General features: G+C 41.8%; 1 protein-coding gene across 2 annotated transcripts in view; it reads left to right on the forward strand.

Annotated features, from left to right (window-relative positions):
• COLEC12 (collectin subfamily member 12) overlaps positions 1-522 on the forward strand; it is a 179,304-nt gene extending 178,782 nt beyond the window's left edge. For both annotated transcript variants that reach the window (XM_070513367.1, XM_070513368.1), the window contains one exon: positions 24-522. In XM_070513367.1, the coding sequence (XP_070369468.1) occupies positions 24-205 (182 nt within the window). In that variant the 3' untranslated portion in view covers positions 206-522. The remainder of the gene's footprint in view (positions 1-23) is intronic.
• The last annotated feature ends 17,827 nt before the right edge of the window (positions 523-18,349 follow it).

The following is an 18,349-nucleotide window of genomic DNA, read 5'->3' on the forward strand; positions in this document are numbered from 1 at the left end:
TCTGTGTTCTCTCTTTGTTATAGGGGCAGATGAACAGATGGAAGGATGCATGGATGTGTGCATGGATGGGCAGGCTCTGGACCCCACCATAAGCAGTTTCTTCACAGGTTCTGCCCCCTTTCTCATAATCTGTAGGAAAATGTCTTTTTGCTCCTACACAAATCCTGCTGGAATCGTCTCTCCTGGAACTTCAGTCAAACTCTAAAAGGCCAACTAAAGGGGAGCCAAAGGTCAGAATGGATGTGGGAGAAGCTGGCTGGACTAGTTGCGCTAGGCAGCTCCAGATCCCACTTAGTGAGACCTGAGAGGAAAGTGGTGCAAGAGGAATGCTGCAGAAGCCTGATGCTGTGGGAAATCCTGCTCAAACACACAAAAAAGCATCAGTTCCCAGCAGACTTGCAAACATGCTTTTAAAAATCTATAATTTCACCCCAAAAAAGTTTTCCTAGCTCAAATCTTCAACCATAATGTTCATATACAGTAAAATGAATAAAGTAATCATTTTTCTTTGGCTTAATCAGCATATGCTGTAGCACTCACACTACCTTGTTTTTGATGGTGATAACTTTTTTCTAAATAACTATTTGCTAGGCCTCCATTTGGACAATACCACGTGAAAAGAAGCTGTTTTTTCTCCAAATGTATAGTTTGGGGTCCATTTTATAAAATGGTCTGGATTTCAGGTTCTATAATATGCCACTTAATTGATGCTCTGCAAAGACATAATCATTTTATAATGGAACTTCACCTATTTCAACCCTATACCTACAATTTCACTGGGTGAAGTATACCAGGAGTCCTGAATCCATAGGCACAAGGAATAATGACCAACATCTTCATATAGACCCTGACATTTCTCAAAAAGGAAAAAAAAAGCTTAGAAAAATTAGATGATGGATGGATGGAAAATAGATAGAAAGATAGATACATAGAGAGAGATACACATAGATACATAGAAGGGAAGAGAGAGAAAGAGTTTGAGGACCAGCTCGGAGAAAGCTGTTACTTTTTTTAACCCAGAATCCATTTGAAAGAGTTCTTTCAGTGGAAAAAGCAGTGCCCTTAAAGTCCACTGAAATTCTCCACCTGGCCCCATGCCAGAGTTTTAGGTTCTGACAGGTTAGGAGGAGCTAGCACTGCTACACACACACTTCTGAGGACATGAAAAAATCATCTGCTCAAGATCATTTGTGCTCACTTTTCAAGTCTGCGGCTATAATGTTTGGAAATTATAGAGCCCAAGAAATTACCTTTTCCTGTTTTCATTTTCCATCACAGGCAACAAAATCACATGCATTGCTTTTTCCACAGTCTGCAGTAAGAATTGGCATCTTGGTCAACTGGCCCTGGCATTTGAGATTGCTGCTTTCCTCCTCCTGTGGGGACAATTTTCCTCCCTCTGTAATTCAGCTCACTGACATGCACCCTGAAACAAGGGGCACTTAGTGGGCCCAGGGCAGGGGAAGCCGGGAACCCAGCTTGTTATCCAAACACAGGTTGGAAATGAACCTCCCCAAGAGCAGATCTGCCAGGAGCAGAACAGGGAACCTGAACCCCCGCGGGATGGCAGTTGGCACCAGTGAAAAGCAGGCAAGGCTGATCTGTCTGAACATTTGAATGAACTCTGGAGTCTCATCCTTTCTGGTCCAGCCCCTTGCTATTTCTGAGAAATAATCTCATACTTAGTGTTAGAGATTATGTAAGAAAATACCAGTTCTCATAAGAAAATAAACCAATCCCCAAGATTAGCACTTGAAGGATAATGTCCTGGGCCACACAGCCTGGTAAGTCCCTAAGGTTCACATTCTCCTGGGGCCCTCCCTGATCCCTGCTGTCATCCCAGCAAGGAGGGGAGGGGCTCCTTCAACACTCATGCCCAAGGATGAACCAAATCCCTTCCTTTCATCTTCTAGGTTAGATGCTCTGAAGAAGGCTTTACAAAAAGGCCAGGGCACAACAGAAGATGAACAGCCACAGAGAGCAATCCAGAGCTTGCCGTCCTCGGAGGGTTCCAGGGAAAAGAGGACTCACCTGGACTCCTCCCTTCCTGGCTCCAGGTTGCGACTGGAAGTCATCTTTAAAACCCTCAGTCTAGAACCATCTCATAGGCTTGCAGCCCCCTGAAGTGCCCCTCTCCTGCCTACACAGGTCCACGGGTCCACCCTGAGAGACACCTGACTCAGGTTATTAACAGAAACATACCTCAGCCCTCAGGCAAGATTCCAGCCTCTCCCTCCAGGGGTCTGCACCCGAGAAACCAAATCTCAATAAAACCCAAAGCCATTAATACAAGAGACAGAGGGAGAGGTAGGGGAGGAGAAGGCAAACCTCAGTAACAAGGCTGGGAAGGTGATACTTCACCCAAAGAAGCTTATCTCCAAAGGTGTACTCTTAGTTATTGTGAGGAGGAATTTGGGGATAGGAAGTAAAAAGGGGGATGACAATTTGTAAAGCGACCGTGATTTTTTACCCTTATCTGTATAGATGTTACATTTTTAGAGAAGTTTTAGATTTATGGAAAAAGTGATCAAAAAGTACAGTGAGTTCCCATATCCCCTCCTCCATCTCCCCCCAACACACAACACTCTGTTTCCCCTGTTATTTACATCTTGTATTGTGTGGTACGTTTGTTATAGTTGATGAACCAATACGGATAACTATTAACCAAGGCCCATAGTTTACATTAGGGTTCATTCTTTGTGTTGTATATTCTATGGATGTTGACAAATATATAATGATGTGCCCATCATTACTGGATCATACAGAATCATTCACCACCCTAAAAATCCCCTGTGATCCACCTATAAGTGGACCATGTTTGATGAACAAAATATTAGAATAGGAAATCTTGACAAAGTGTTTTGCTAAAATTTGTGAATGTGATTTTTTTTTAAAAGAAGCTTTTTAAAAAAGATCCACCCCAAAATCATGTTTGGTAAATTTAATTTCTTTTTTATTGGCCAAATTGACGTTACGCAAATCCTGAACTCTCAAGGAAAGCCCAGGCTGGCATGGTTGCTCTACGACCCAACCCTACACTTAAAGCCAGCCCTGGGGAGGGTCCAGCTAGCATCTCATGCGTATCTCAGAAGCTCTGGCGGGGAAGAGAAGAGGCCCCAAAGCAGTTCTCTGGGCAGAGAAGCAAGAGAGAAGGCGCCAGCCTCGTATGTTTTACCCTCCCATAACTCCTCTCCCTGAGCCAGACAGGCCTCCAAAATCTCACCAGTAGAAACAAAGGAAGATTTTTCACATTATGTATTATTATGTGGTAGCTTTCTCTGAGGATCTGTCTTTACCAAGGAAAGGCTGAATATGAAGCTGATGGGGATAGAACAGACTAGAAGGAAGGACTGTGGCTGGGAGCTGAGGGAGGGAAGGGATGTTGTCTCCCCTCTTTTTTTGCTTTTGCCTAGGGGTTTGGGAACATAGTGTAAAACTTTTCAGAGCTTTTGGATTAATTGTTTATCCTGTATATGTGTAAATCACCATGCAACTTCTTAAATCAGACATCTTCATGTCATGTCTTTCCAAATGGAAAATGACTGAAACCTTGATACCTACCAGTGTGTTTATAAATACACACCCCCACACACATCCCCCTCCTTAGCCCTTCAGGTGGGCTAAAACCCTCGGAAAGTGACACAGAAGTACCTGCATCTTGCCCTTCCTTGCTCCAGAGGCTAGTGGGTCACAGGCAGCTGAGAAGTGGCAGACACAGATGGTCCTCTCTGGGAGAAACAGCTCTGCCCCAGCCTCAGGGCCCTGGGCCATGCTGCAGTGGCAGCTGGGAGGTGGGGAGGAAGCTGGCTAGAGGACGGGACTCCCACCTGCCTTTTATTTAAGCCAGTACTTTTTGTTCCTGCTTGTACTAAAACTTTTGTTTTTAAGACTTAAAAATTTTTTTTTTCCAAATTGACTCATACATGAAGCCAAGCTGAATGGGTCCAACACATATCCGGTGTCTCAACTCCTCTGCCCACAAATTGCCACCAGGCACTCACTCCACCCTCGTTTTCACTCCTTATGACATTCCCTGCCCTGGCTGTTAGACATTTCTCAAGCCTTCAGTTCCTCCCTATACTAGTCTGCTGGGGATGCTGTAACAAAGTACCACAGGCTGGATAGCTTAAACAACAGGAACTAATTTTCTCAAAGTTCTGGAGGCTATATGTCTGAGATCGAGGTGTCAGCAGGTTTGGTTTCTCCTAAGGCCTCTCTCGTTGGCTTGCAGATGGCCGTCTTCTTGCTGCGGCCTCACATGATCTTCCCTCTGTGTGTATCTGTGTCCTAATCTCCTCTTCTTATAAGGACAGCAGTCATATTGAATTTGGACCCACCTTAATAACCTGCTTAACTTAATGATCTCCTTAAAGAACCTGTCTCCAAGTACAGTCACATTCAGAGGTACTGGGGGTTAGGACTTCAACATATGAATTTGGGAAGGTTTGGAGGGGAGGGAAAACAACTGAGTCCATACCACTCCTCATGCCCCCTTCGCTCTTAGTAAATGACTGTTTCTCCCACTTTATTAAAAATGTTGAGGCCAATCAAAGTGCACTCTTCAAACTTCCTCCTGCCTATTTTAATATGTCTGTGCCTTCACCTGTTCATTCCTTTTTTTGTCGAGGAAGAAGTCCCATCTCCCTGTGCCCCCTGACCCCATCTGTACTTGTCCCCAGAACCAACTCACTGCACCACTAGGAGGTAGCATCACACTGCCTCCTCCAGGAACATGCCACTTCAAGGGACCCTTCTCTTGTATTTGCAGCCTCTCCTCTGCCACTTGTTTCTTCCCCTCCCCTCAGTTTATTTCATAGCAAGAAAAAAAAATTAATAAAAGGAAAAATATAAAAAAGAACTTTCTTCCTCTTTAAGCTGCTATGCTTTCTCCCACTTCCTGTCACTGACATGCTTCTTAGAATGGCCTAGAACTGCAGCCTTCAATTTCCCTCCACCTTCTCAGTGCTTTACCCCTTGCAGACCTGGCTCCCACTCCCACTGTCCTCTGGAAAAAGTGCTCTCCAAGGTCATCAGTGACCACCTGACTTTTTATAGAGATTAAGTTAGAAAATTCAGCTAAGGCCTTTAGAGCCCAGAATCTGCCCTAAGTACTCTGGTTGTTATTTCTCATCTACCATCCTGCCCAGCCCTTGCTTCCCTCCTGCCACACTGACCAGGCCTTTGTGCCTGCACCTGGGCAATGCTGCCAGGGACAGGGCCACCTCCACTTGCAGAAAGAGCCCAAGTGTCCAGGTGTGAGCTCCTCAGAATTCAATGTATGTGCCAAATGGCCCTTCCCGTATGAGCCCACTGATTGATGAGGCGGTCACTAGGCCAAACTGCAAATAGCTGCAGATACAGCTCTGCTTTTATCCCTCAAATCCATCCTTTCCTGACACACATCCGCAGTGCACATCCTGTCTTTCTTCTAACTCTGGTTGTCCCTTCTTCATGATCTTTTGAGGCATTAAGAGGTCGTTAGTCACCTACATTGACTTGTTACTTCTTTCCTCTGCAGACAAAGTCTGTTCTTCCCCCTCTTCTCTGGCTTCCTAGGACCTATTTCTTATCCTTTTCCCAAAGCAAACTCTTCTCCATCTTCCCAGGAAAGTCCTTTTGGTTTATTTCCACATTCAAGGTGGCTTGGAATATTATACAATAAGCTGAAGTCTCAGGAAGTCCTAGGGAAAAAAGCAGAGGAACACAGTGGGATCTGCTTCTACTATTAGGTGGCCTGGGGTCTGTAGCGGGGGCAACAAGTCCAGAATGTCTATATCCTTAGCCAGCTTCCCCAGGTAGAACACTCTTTTTTTTTTTGAGGAAGATTAGCCCTGAGCTAACTGCTGCCAATCCTCCTCTTTTTGCTGAGGAAGACTGGCCCTGAGCTGACATCTGTGCCCATCTTCCTCTACTTTATACGTGAGACGCCTGCCACAGCGTGGCATGCCAAGTGGTGCCATGTCTGCACCCAGGATCCAAATTGGTGAACCCCGGGCTGCTGTAGCGGAACCTACGCATTTAACCACTGCATCACCAGGCCAGCCCCCAGGTGGAACACTCTTTATCCACACCTCCATCCAGTGAAATTGGGGCCTCCTTATAAATTTTGCCTCAAATGCTACGTTCTCTGTGAAGACTCCAACCAGAAATAATTTTTAAAACTCTCATGCCCCTTTCTTCCTCTCTTAAGGCACTGACCTTCCACCAGGTAATAGTTACCTGAATATTTGCCTACCTTGGCCCCAAAAGGCAATAGGAGCTGGCACTTTCTATTTCACATTTTTATTGCCACCTGCCACAGTGCCCTGTACATAGAAGGCGCTCAACACATAGGAGTCAAATTGAATTAATAAAGGGACACGGGAGGGGGACAAGAGGAGTTACTAATCAATAGGCATAAAGTTTCAGTTAAGACGAGTAAGTTCTAGAGATCTGTCGTAGAACATTGTGCCGACAGTCAACAATGCTGTGTTGTGCACTTAAAAAATGTCAAGAGGTGATGACGGATGTTAACTAAATTTATTGTGGTGATCATTTCACAAGATGCACATATATCAAATCGTCATGTTGTACACCTAAAACTAATACAATGTTACATGTTAATTATATCTCAATTAAAACATTTTAAGAGGGTAGATCTCATGTTAAGTATTCTTCCCAAAATAATGTAAAATTTTAAAAATAAATAAAATAAAATTTTAAAAATAAATAAATAAGGGGCTGGCCTGGTGACACAATGGTTAAGTTCATGTGCTCTGCTTTGGCGGCCCAGGGTTTGCAGGTTTGTATCCTGGGCACAGACCTGCACACTAGTCATCAAGCCACTCTGTGGCGGCGTCCCACATACAAAATAGAGGAAGACTGGCACAGATGTTAGCTCAGGGCAAATATTGCTCAAGCAAAAAGAGGAAGATTGGCAACAGATGTTAGCTCAAGGCCAATCTTCCTCACCAATAAATAAAATTTAAAAAATAAATATAAAAGAACGAAGTGAACAGAATCCTAAACTCATCTTTATTTAAACTGAATTTAAGCTTTTTATATTTCTACAAGAAATGAAGCAAACAGCCAAAAGTTTGTTTTGAGAGTAGACTAGTCTTCCCCGACAGGCTGCCTCTCCCCCCTCGCCAGTGACTGGCCATTCTCGAGAAGCTGCTGTTTGAGAAACAGATGGGTTCCAATCTCATGACTAATGTCCTTTCCCTCCCAGCCCTGTGTTTGCTCCTTACATAGCAGGAGACCGTAAAGCCAATTGAAACTGCACAGGTGGAGTGAGGCCCGTCAGTGAGGTCATTGAGGGGACAGACCTCTGTGAGGCCCTGTGCCTTGGAAACCTGCTGTCACAGGGCATTTAGGAGGCAGTTCCAGAAAAAAAAAAAAGATAAAAAGAAAATCTGTCCTGTAAGAGGAAGGCAGCGGCCAACCCTCCAGGAGTAAGATAACAAAGACTCTGCATGCTTAGCACTTAGCACACAGCTTGGGAGGGCCTACAAACTGACACCACTTATTTAGAAAAGTTTGCAAAAAGGTTAAAAAGAAAGAATTCCCTCACAGATGGCAATTGTTAGCCTGTCTTCAGAGTGGGTAGCCCTTCCAGCTTTGCCTCTTTTCTGTCACGGGTGCTTCTCACTTTGGGAATTTGGGGGCACCCCCATGCCCTCACTCAAACCCCTTTATCCACTCACTTCAAAACCTCCTTTTTCCTATTTTCTTCAAATTAGCACCTTCCTCTGCCCAGGTTTCTTATGTAATGGTCAAGTACTGTATATCTTGCTGACGTTCTAGTCTTTAGAACCTTCTCCAACTGGACACCCAGAATAAAACGTTTTAAGGATGCACCACTCCTTGGAGCTCTCCATAATCAGCAGTGCCTCAGTGGTGCATCTGGCCTCAGGATCAGGACTTGCGAGTCTGCAGTCTTGTGCTAGTGGACGAGGTCTAGCGTGGAGCAAAGCACAGCCCTGTCAGAGGCTACCTATGACCCCCTCGTCTGAAAAACCTCTGTCTTCATGCTTATCTTTCTGGGAGTCTCTGCAGCATTTGAAACTGCTGAAACTGAAAACTCCTTCCTTTTAAAACTCTCCCCCTGCCCCCTGCCACTCCCACTCCCACCCCTGCCAGTGTTTGTTTTGGAGTCAGGCAGACCTGGCTGCCCACCCAGCAAGGAGCCTTGAGTCCTCCATTCTCTCCAGTGCGGTCTTGGGCCAGCGGCTCACCCTCTCAGGGCCTCGGGTTCCTCAGAGGTGAGTATGCATGAATGGTATTTAGAGAAGCTACCCAAGGCTTTTCTTCCTCCAGCTTCCTTGTGCCCTTTCCCTTTCCTCTGTCACTGAGACAAAGAAACAGAATCCTAAGCTGATCTATATTTAACCTGATCTTAATCTTTTCCTAATGTTTGTTTCTAGGAAAAAACGAGCCAACAAAATGAAAGCAGTTCTCCATACATACTCTTCTTAGGGGGAAGGCAAATATGCTGAAATCAAAGAAATAATTGCGCACCTCTGAGTTCCGAGTCAGACTTTTGAGAGCGTAGGGCAGAGACAACATCCTGAAAACAAAGCTTTTTTGCTGCAGCAGGCAGGGGTTTGAGAAAGAAAATGTTGAACTCCTAAGGGACTAGCATCCTGGTAGGCTTCAGCAGAGTTTATACCATGAACTAAAGAACAGGGGAAATGTAGGATGCCACAAAAACATTTTTCTCTACTTGGAAAAAAAAAAGATGAATTTAGTGATTGTGGGAAGAAGGATCAGCGGGGCTATAGCCAATGTTTATGCCCCTAAGACGTGCCCTGCACAATGGTCCCCTCCATGGATCAAAAACCTTGGACAGAGGGGAGACAGAAACTTCAGATAACCCAAGAAGGTCTCCAGAGCCAAACAGACCATTGCCTGGCTTCCCAAGGACTAGCAAAGGAGAATCCAAGTCTTACGAAGAAGCCTCATGTCCAGTGTGGCCCCAGAGGGGCAGCCTAACAACGGCTGAGGGAATTTCCTGGTCAGGCAACCCTCAGAGCAGCCTCATAGAACCATAAGCAGAAGGTTCCTGTGCGCCCCTAGAGGAACAGGAAAGTGACTGAGCACGAGCCACAGTCCCAAAGGAGCCAGGGTTTGGGACAAGGAGCAGGAGTGTACGATCCTCACAGACATGATAGGAAACCATGAGGACTAGAAAAGACAAACCTTCTCAGGAGAATGCAGCAAGGACAGAGGCCAGCATCCACCTCTCCCTCCAGAATGGTATATAAATAAGCCAAGCCACAGAAACTTAGCTCACCCCCAGGGATGAGGGGTGAAAGAGGGGAGGGGAGGAAATTTGCATTAATTGAGTTTAAAACTGTAATAACTACACTGAAATGCAGAAGTGATTGAGTTACCTTGAGTTGACAAATTACATTTTCTGTTCTCTGTGGAAATTGGGATGTCATGACTTCAGAGGAAATGTACATATATGGAAAGCTGAATGTACTAATTATAAAATTTGAACTTGCCAAGTGTAAAATAGGTGTATTAATACCTATCTTACAGAATTATTGCAAGTTTTAAATGAGTTCAAGTAGTAAAAGCATCTAGCACAGTGTCTGGATCATAAGATGCAGACAAAAATCTCAGGTCCTTTCCATTTCTGTGGATCTCTCTTCCAAGTATCTGGTTTAGCTAAGGAAATAACAAGGTTTTAGTCATCCCAGACATTTAATATTATGGCCCAGGGGAGTGAATGAGCAGTTTTATGCATAGACAAGGGTGGCAGTTCCTGAAGGAGCAGGGTGGGCTCCACCCATAGGGAAGATGAGACCCCTTGTAGAAAGCAGGGAACTAGTTGTGTTTTTTAAAGAGCTGGGCTGACAAGTAACTCAACCCACCTGGGGACTTTGTAGTCTGTGAGTCAAGACTCTCAGTAAATTATTGAATGTACTCCCCAGCGCTGTATTTGGAAGAGATTTCAAGAGGAAGGGAGCAGAGAGTTGTTTGTGTCTTTCCACGCTTATTCGAGACAAAGGAGTCAGCATACTACAGCCCATAGGCCAAATACAGCCCACTGTTTGTTTTTATAAATAAAGTTTTATTGGAACACAGCCATGCTCCATTGGTTTATGTGCTGTCTATGGCTGCTTTTGAACTGCAATAGCAGAGTTGAGTAACTGTGACAGAGACCATATAGCCTGCAAAGCTGAAAATATTTACTATCTGTTCCTTTATAGAAAAAGTTTGCCAACCCCATGCTAGCCAGTAATAACTTATCCTTCTACAGTGCTTAGTAAGTATTTTACACATATAATTTCTTTTATTTCCAAAAAATCTCAATGGATTAGGATATTTTATCAGTCATAGTATCATTGCATTGCTAAGATGTATCCTACCTTACAAAACGAGCAAGCTGAGGCTCAAGGTGTTAACAGACTTGGCACTGAATAGCAGAGGGGTCCTCAAACCCAGTGCTGTTTCCATCCCACTCTCTTGTCACTCTCCTTACAACAATAATGTCCTTAATGTGACCTGATAAAAGTCTTAAGCTCACACAGAATCATCTTAAGGAGTTTTAAAAGCAAAGTAGTACTTTCAACAACCTCTCTCGTAGGAGGTCACCAACAATAGCACCACTCATCAGAAATACTCCTCTTGGCTTACCCTTAGAAGGACTCACCCATCAAGGTCCACGCCTATGGAAATGAGGTTGGTGGCCAATCTTGAGGTCATGCAGCATGTGCCCCAAGTCACAAAGGGAATACTTACATCGTCTCATAGGCATTTTATAAAAATAGCATATCAAGGTATAATTGTCAAAAGGTTAAAAACATACTTCTCATACAAATATATAGTGGGCACATGTCGTTAATGTGGGAACTGGCAGGACGGAAAAACTGGTTCAAAGAGGTACACAAGACATGAATGTTTATATAGTCAGTAAAAAAAAGATTGCCGGCATGAATGTTTATAGCAGCTTTCTTCATAATGCCAAAAACTGGAAGCAACCAAGATGTCCTTCAATAAGTGAATGCATACACAAACTGTGGTACATCTGTGCAATGGAATATTATTGAGTGACAAAAAGAAATGAGCTATCAAGCCATGAAAAAATATAAAAGAAACTTAAACACATATTGCTAAGTAGAAGGCTACGTACTGTATGATTCCAGTCATATGACATTCTGGAAAAGGCAAAACTATAGAGACAGCATAAAAATCAGTGGTTGCCAGCAGAGAGGGGAGAGGGATGAAGAGGTGGAGCACAGAGGATTTTTAGGACAGTAAAACTGTATGAAACTATAATGGTAGATACTTAACATTATTACAATAGTCAAAATCCACAGAATTTTACAGTATAAAGAGTGAACCTTAATGTGTTCAAAATTTGAAAAAAATCACTTAGGAAGTTGGGGGATCCCAGGAAGGAAGGCAGACTGTGACATGAGAATGTAACTGTATTACAAATGTATGAAACAACCTCACTGAAGAGGGAGGAGGAAAAGGTGCTGACTTCACTAACTTTGGGAATGAGTGGAGTCTGTAAGACTAAAGGCAAATGTGCTGGACATAAGCACTGTACTCTAGTGGATAAAATGGTTTCCCATGGGGGCACGGATGAACAATTCTGATACTGCTCTACATCTATCCTGGAATTGAACAATTAAGTAAGTGGATGGTGGATAGTGGGAGTCAGGCTTCTCACTCTTGAAGTGAGAATTTACAGGTAAGCAAGGGGAAGAATGATCCATGTGGTTAGAGTTGGAGACATCAGTGAGAACTCATGTTTAGCTTAACATGGATACAGATGGTTACATGTAGAAATATTCATCGACATGTGTATACATACAGGGTAATATACATATATATATTTCCATGCTGTCAGCTCAGAGGGTCCAAGAGAAGCAACACCCCATTAGCAACAAGTACACCCAGCACCAAGTATCCATGAGCCCATATAAATACGATAGAAACAAATGATTGAATAAATTAATAAGTGGGGAGAAGAGACAATTCTCCCGTGAAGAATTCCCAATAATCTATGATTATTATTATTATCTACCCTCCAGGAGGAGGAGCAAACCTCCCCACTCCTTAGGAATGGACTGCACCTGGCGACTCCCTGACACAGAGGACAGAGTGGAAAGGGGGAAGAAAAGAGAAAGTTTACAGTGGAGAAACCTGACAAATGCTATGTCAGCCAGGTGATCAGGCCAATATTAATAGTCATAAGTCATACGATATGTGGTAATGAAAATGGCACTTAACCTCCGCAGTCTTTCTCCCAAAAGCCAATAGAACCAACCTAATCATGTGGAAAACATCAGACACATTCCCATAGAGGGACATCCTACAACATATCTGACCAGTACTCCTCAAAACTGTCAATGTCATCAAAACAAAGACAGACTGAGAAACTGCCATAGCCAAGAGGAGCCTATAGAGACCTGACAACTACATGTAAGGTAGGGTCCTGGATGGGATCCTGGGACAGAAGAAGTACATTAGGTCAAAACTAAGGGAATCTGAGTAAAGTATGGACTTTGATTAATAATAATGTATCAATATTATTTTACTAGCTATAACACACATATTATACTAATGTAAGATGATAAAAATAAAGGAAACTGGGTGCAGGATATAAGGGAATCCTCTGTACTATCTCCTCAATTTTTCTGTAAATCTGAAACTATTCTAAAAAATAAAATCTATTGTTTATTTTTGAGGAAGATTAGCCCTGAGCTAACATCTGCTGCCAATCCTCCTCTTTTTGCTAAGGAAGACTGGCCCTGAGCTAACATCTGTGCCCATCTTCCTCTACTTTATACGTGGGATGCCTGCCACAGCATGACTTGCTGAGCGGTTCCGTGTCTGCACCCAGGATCTGAACCAGCAAACCCCGGGCTGCCAAAGCAGAACATGGGAACTTATCGCTGCACCACCAGGCCAGCCCCTAAAGTCTATTTTTTAAAAAAATAAAAGTTACTGAATTAGATGCAAAACTATACTGCAGAGTGATAAAGTCATAACCTTTGGAGTTCTCTCTTCAGCCAGATGGAAGTCTTCTGCCCCTCTGCTGGACAATAATCATTGGCAGCTTATCAATTATCTTCATTACCATCCAGTTTCACAGATTCTGAGCCATAATCAGCGTAAGTCATCAAAGTTTCATTCCCCTAGAGGTTCTGATGATCCTTAGATGGGCTTATTTGTCAATAGGACAGGATGACAATTCCATGAATACACATCCATCCTTTTTATCTTATTTCCAAGGTTTGGATAATTTTATCTCAACAAACATAGCTTGTAACTCTTATACTGCTTTCTTCACAGAAATCATTACTACTAGCTAGATCCATGGTTCTTAACGGGTAGGTCACATACCGAACTATGGCATCTCAAAAATCCATTGCGAACATGCGGCCAAACAGTGATCAAGGTATAAATTTCATTTTGGGCACAACTAGAATCCTTACTGTTACACAGCGAAAGATGAAACACAGGAAGAGGCTTGGATCAAGATGGCAGAGTAGTGGGATCCTTAGCGTACCTCCTCATACAAACACAGAAAACTACAACAACATATAGAACTATCACTGAGAATGACCTGAAGACTAGCAGAACAGATTTTCCACGACTAAAGATATAAAGAAAAAGCCATGCTGAGATGTGTAAGAGGGACGGAGATGTGATCTGGTCAGGACCCACACCCCCAGCACTGCAACCCACAAGCAGGAGGGATATCACAGCTGTAGAGGTCCTCCCAGATGAGCAAGGGGCCTGAGCCCCACATCAGGCTTGCCAGCCTGGGGGACCTGCACCAGAAAGTTGAGTCCCCATAATGGTCTGGCTTTGAAAAACAGCAGGGCTTACACCCCAGAGAGCTGGAGGACTGTAGGAAACCAAGACTCCACTCTGTAAGGACACACACACAAACTCACTTTGTTCCGAGTCCCAGCACAGAGGCAGCAGTTTGAAAAGTACCTAGGTTATACATGAGGAGATTCATTGACTAATTTTAAGGCATATGCTGGAGGGGCAGGGATCCGTTGGAACTTTCTCCAGGGATGGAACAGCGGGGGAGGGTGGGGCGGGGTGCATTTTTTGTTCTCCTTCTACCTAGCTGGCCCAGCCCAGCCCTGGTGGGCACCATTTCTAACACTCCTCATCTACCTTGCTAGCTCCACTTGCCACACCCCAGCGTTCTCCTGCAAACATGCCCTGGCTGATACCCCTCCAAAGGGCCTCCCAACCTGCTGCACCCAGTGAGTGGCCCCAGCCAGCATCAGTGGCTCTCCAAAGGAGCTCTTGCCCCACAGGGTCAGCCACACACACCATAGTGCCACAGTAATCACAGCCCAGGCACCCCTGGAGCACCTGGTTCTAGTGATCAGGGGAGAGTGTGCTACTGGGCCCCACAAAACACTATCTATATAAGACCACCATATCAAGACTGGAAGATATAGCTGATCTTCATAACACATACAAAGAAATACAGAGAGTTAGGCAAAATGAGGAGATGGAGGAATATGTTCCAAATGAAAGAAAAACACAAAATATCAGAAAAAGAACTAAACAAAACAAAGATAAGCAACGTAGCAGATAAAGAGTTCAAAGTAATGGTTATAAAGATGCTTACCAAACTCAGGGGAAGAATGGATGAACACAGTGAAAACTCCAGCAAAGAGATACAAAATATAAAAAATAACCAATCAGAGCTGAAGAAGACAGTAACTACAATAATAATAAGAAGAAGAATACAATAAGAAATGAAATATATACTAAAGGGAATCCACAGCAGATTAGATTGTGCAGAAGTATGGATCAGCAATCTTGAAGACAGGGTAGTGAAAATCACCTAATCAGAACATCAAAAAGAAAAAAGAATTTTAAAAAAATGAGGATAGCCTAAGGGACCTCTTGGACAACATCAAGCATAATAACATTCTCATTATAGGCGTCCCAAAAGGAGAGGAGAGAAAGAAAGGGGCAGAAAATTAATTTGAAGAAATAATGGCTGAAAACTTCCCTAACCTGGGGAAGGAAACAGATATCCAAGTCCAGGAAGCATGGAGAGTCCCAAAAACGATGCACCCAAAGAGACCCACACTAAGACACGTTCCAATTAAAATGTCAAAAGTTAAAGATCAAGAGAGAATCTTAAAAGCAGCAAGAAAAAAACAACTCGCTATGTACAAGGAACTCCCATGAGACTATCAGCTGATTTTTCAGCAGAAAGTTTACAGGCCAGAAGGGAGTGGCACAATATATTCAAAGTGCTGAAAGGAAAAAAACTTACAACACAAGAATACTCCATTCAGCAAGGTTATCATTCAGAATTGAAGGAGAGATAAAGAGTTTCCCAGATGAGCAAAAACTAAAGGAGTTCATCACATCTAAACCAGCCTTACAAGAAATGTTATGTTAAAGGGACTTCTTCAAATGAAAAAAAAAGGCCATAACTAGAAATAAGAAAATTACAAAAGAAAAAATCTCACTGGTAACGGCAAACATATAATAAAGGTAATGGATAAACCATCTATATAGCTAGTATGAAGCTTAAAGACAAAAGTAGTAAAGTCATCTACATCTACAACAAGTAGCTAAGGGATGACAAAATAAAAAGATGTAAAATACAACGTTAAAAAAATGTGGAGGGGGAGTAAAAATGTAGTGCTTTTAGAATGCATTTGAACTTTAAGTGACTTCCAACTTAAAATAGACTGCTATATACATACATTGTTATATAAGAACCTCATGGTAACCACAAACCAAAAATCTATAATATATACACAAAAAATAAAGAGAAAGGAATACAAACATCACACTAAAGAAAGTCATCAAATCACAAGGGAAGAGAGCAAGAGAAGAAGAAAATTACAGGCCAATATCCCTGATGAACACAGATGCAAAAATCCTCAACAAAATATTAGCAAACTAAATTCTACAATACATTAAAAGCCATGATCAAGTAGAATTTATCCCAAAGGTGCAAGGAACATTCAATATCCACAAATCAATCAATGTGATATACCACATTAACATAATGAAGAATAAAAATCATATGATCATCTCAATAGATGCAGAAAAAGCATTTGACAAAATTCACCATTCATTTATGATAAAAACTCTCAACAAAGTTGGTATATAGGGAACATACCTCAGCATAATAAAGGCCATACATAACAAACCCACAGCTAACATCATATACAATGGTGAAAAGCTGAAAGCTTTTCCTCTAAGATCAGGAACAAGACAAGGATACTCGCTCTCACCACTTTTATTCAATGCAGTATTGTAAGTCCTAGCCACAGCAATCAGACAAGAAAAATAAATAAAAGGCATCCAAATTGGAAAGAAAGAAGTAAAACTGTCACTATTTGCAGGTGACATGATACTATACATAGAAAACCCTAAAGACTCTACCAAAAAACTATTAGAACTAATAAATGAATTCAGTAAAGTTGCAGGATACAAAATCAATATATAAAAATCTGTTGCATTTCTATACACTAAGAATGAACAATCAGAAAGAGAAATTAAGAAAACAATCCCATTTATAGATGCATCAAAAAGACGAAAAGACCTAAAAATAAGTTTAACCAAATTTAACCTGTACTCTGAAAACTACTAAGACACTAATAAAAGAAATTAAAGACAACACAGATAAATGGACAGATACACTGTGATCAAGGATTGGAAGAATTAATATTGAATTAATATTGTTAAAATGTCCATACTACCCAAAACAATCTGTAGATTCAATGCAATCGCTATCAAAATACCAATGGCACTAGAACTAAGAATCCTAAAATTTGTATGGAACCACAAAAGACCCCAAATAGTCAAAGAATCTTGAGAAAGAAGAACAAAGCTGAAGGTATAACACTCCATGATTTCAAACTATACTACAAAGCTATAGTAATCAAAACTGTATGGTACTGGCACAAAAACAGACACATAGACCAATGGAACAGAATAGACAGCCCAGAAATAAACCCACACTTATATGGTAAATTAATCTATGACAAAGGAGGCAAGAATATACAATGGGAAAAAGTCTCTTCAATAAATGGTGGTGGGAAAACTGGACATGCAAAAGAATGAAACTGGACCACTTTCTGACACCATATACAAAAATAAACTCAAAATGGATTAAAGTCTTAAGTGTTAGATCTGAAACTCCCAGAGGAAAACATAGGCAGTCAGTTCTTTGACATCAGTCTTAGCAATATTTTTTTGGACCTATCTCCTCAGGCAAAGGCAGCATAGCAAAAATAAACAAATGAGACTACTTCAAACTAAAAAGCTTTTGCACAGCTAAGGAAACCATCAACAACAAAAAGGCAACCTACTGAATAAGACAAGATATTTGCAAATCATCCATCTGATAAGGGGTTAATATCCAAAATATATAAAGAACTCATATAACTCAATAGCGAAAAAAAAAATCCAATTAGAAAATGGGCAGATCTGAACAGACATTTTTCCAAAGAATATATACAGATGGCCAACAGACACATGAAAAGATGTTCAACATCACTCATCATCAGGGAAACGCAAATCAAAACCACAATGAGATATCATTTCACACATGTCAGAATGGCTATTATCAAAAAGACAACAAATAACAAGTGTTGATGAAGATGTGGAGAAAAGGGAACTCTTGTACACTGTTGGTGGGAATGTAAATTGGTACAGCCACTATGGAAAACACTATGAAAGATCCTCAAAAAATTAAAAATAGAACTACCATACGATCCAGCAAATCCACTTCTGGGTATTTATCTGAAGAAAAGGCAAACACTAATTTGAAAAGATATATGCACCCCTATGTTCATTGCAGCACTATTTACAACAGCCAAGATATGAAAACAACCTAAGTGTCCAGTGATGGATGAATGGATAAAGGAGATGTGGTATATAGATAAACGAAACATTATTCAGCCATAAAATAGAATGAAATCTTGCCATTTGCAACAACATGGAGGAAATTAGAAGGTATTATGCTAAGTGAAATAAGTCAGACAGAGAAAGACAAATAGCATATGATTTCACTTATTTGTGGAATCTAAAAAACAAAACAAATGAACAAACATAAAACAAAAACAAACTCATAGATACAAAGAAGGAACTGGTGGTCACCAGAAGGCAGGGGAGTCAGGGGATGGGTGAAAGAGGTGAAGGGGATTTAGAATTACAAACTTCCAGTTATAAAATAAGTCATGGGGATATAACGTACAGCATAGGGAATACAGCCAATAATATTGTAATAAATTTGTATAGTGACAGATGGTAACTAGACTTATGTGGTGATCATTTCATAATGCATATAAATATTGAATCATTATGTTGTACACCTGAAATTAATATAATATTGCATGCC

The sequence above is a fragment of the Equus asinus genome, chromosome 7 (genome assembly GCF_041296235.1).
Source record: "Equus asinus isolate D_3611 breed Donkey chromosome 7, EquAss-T2T_v2, whole genome shotgun sequence".
NCBI classification, from domain to species: domain Eukaryota; kingdom Metazoa; phylum Chordata; class Mammalia; order Perissodactyla; family Equidae; genus Equus; species Equus asinus.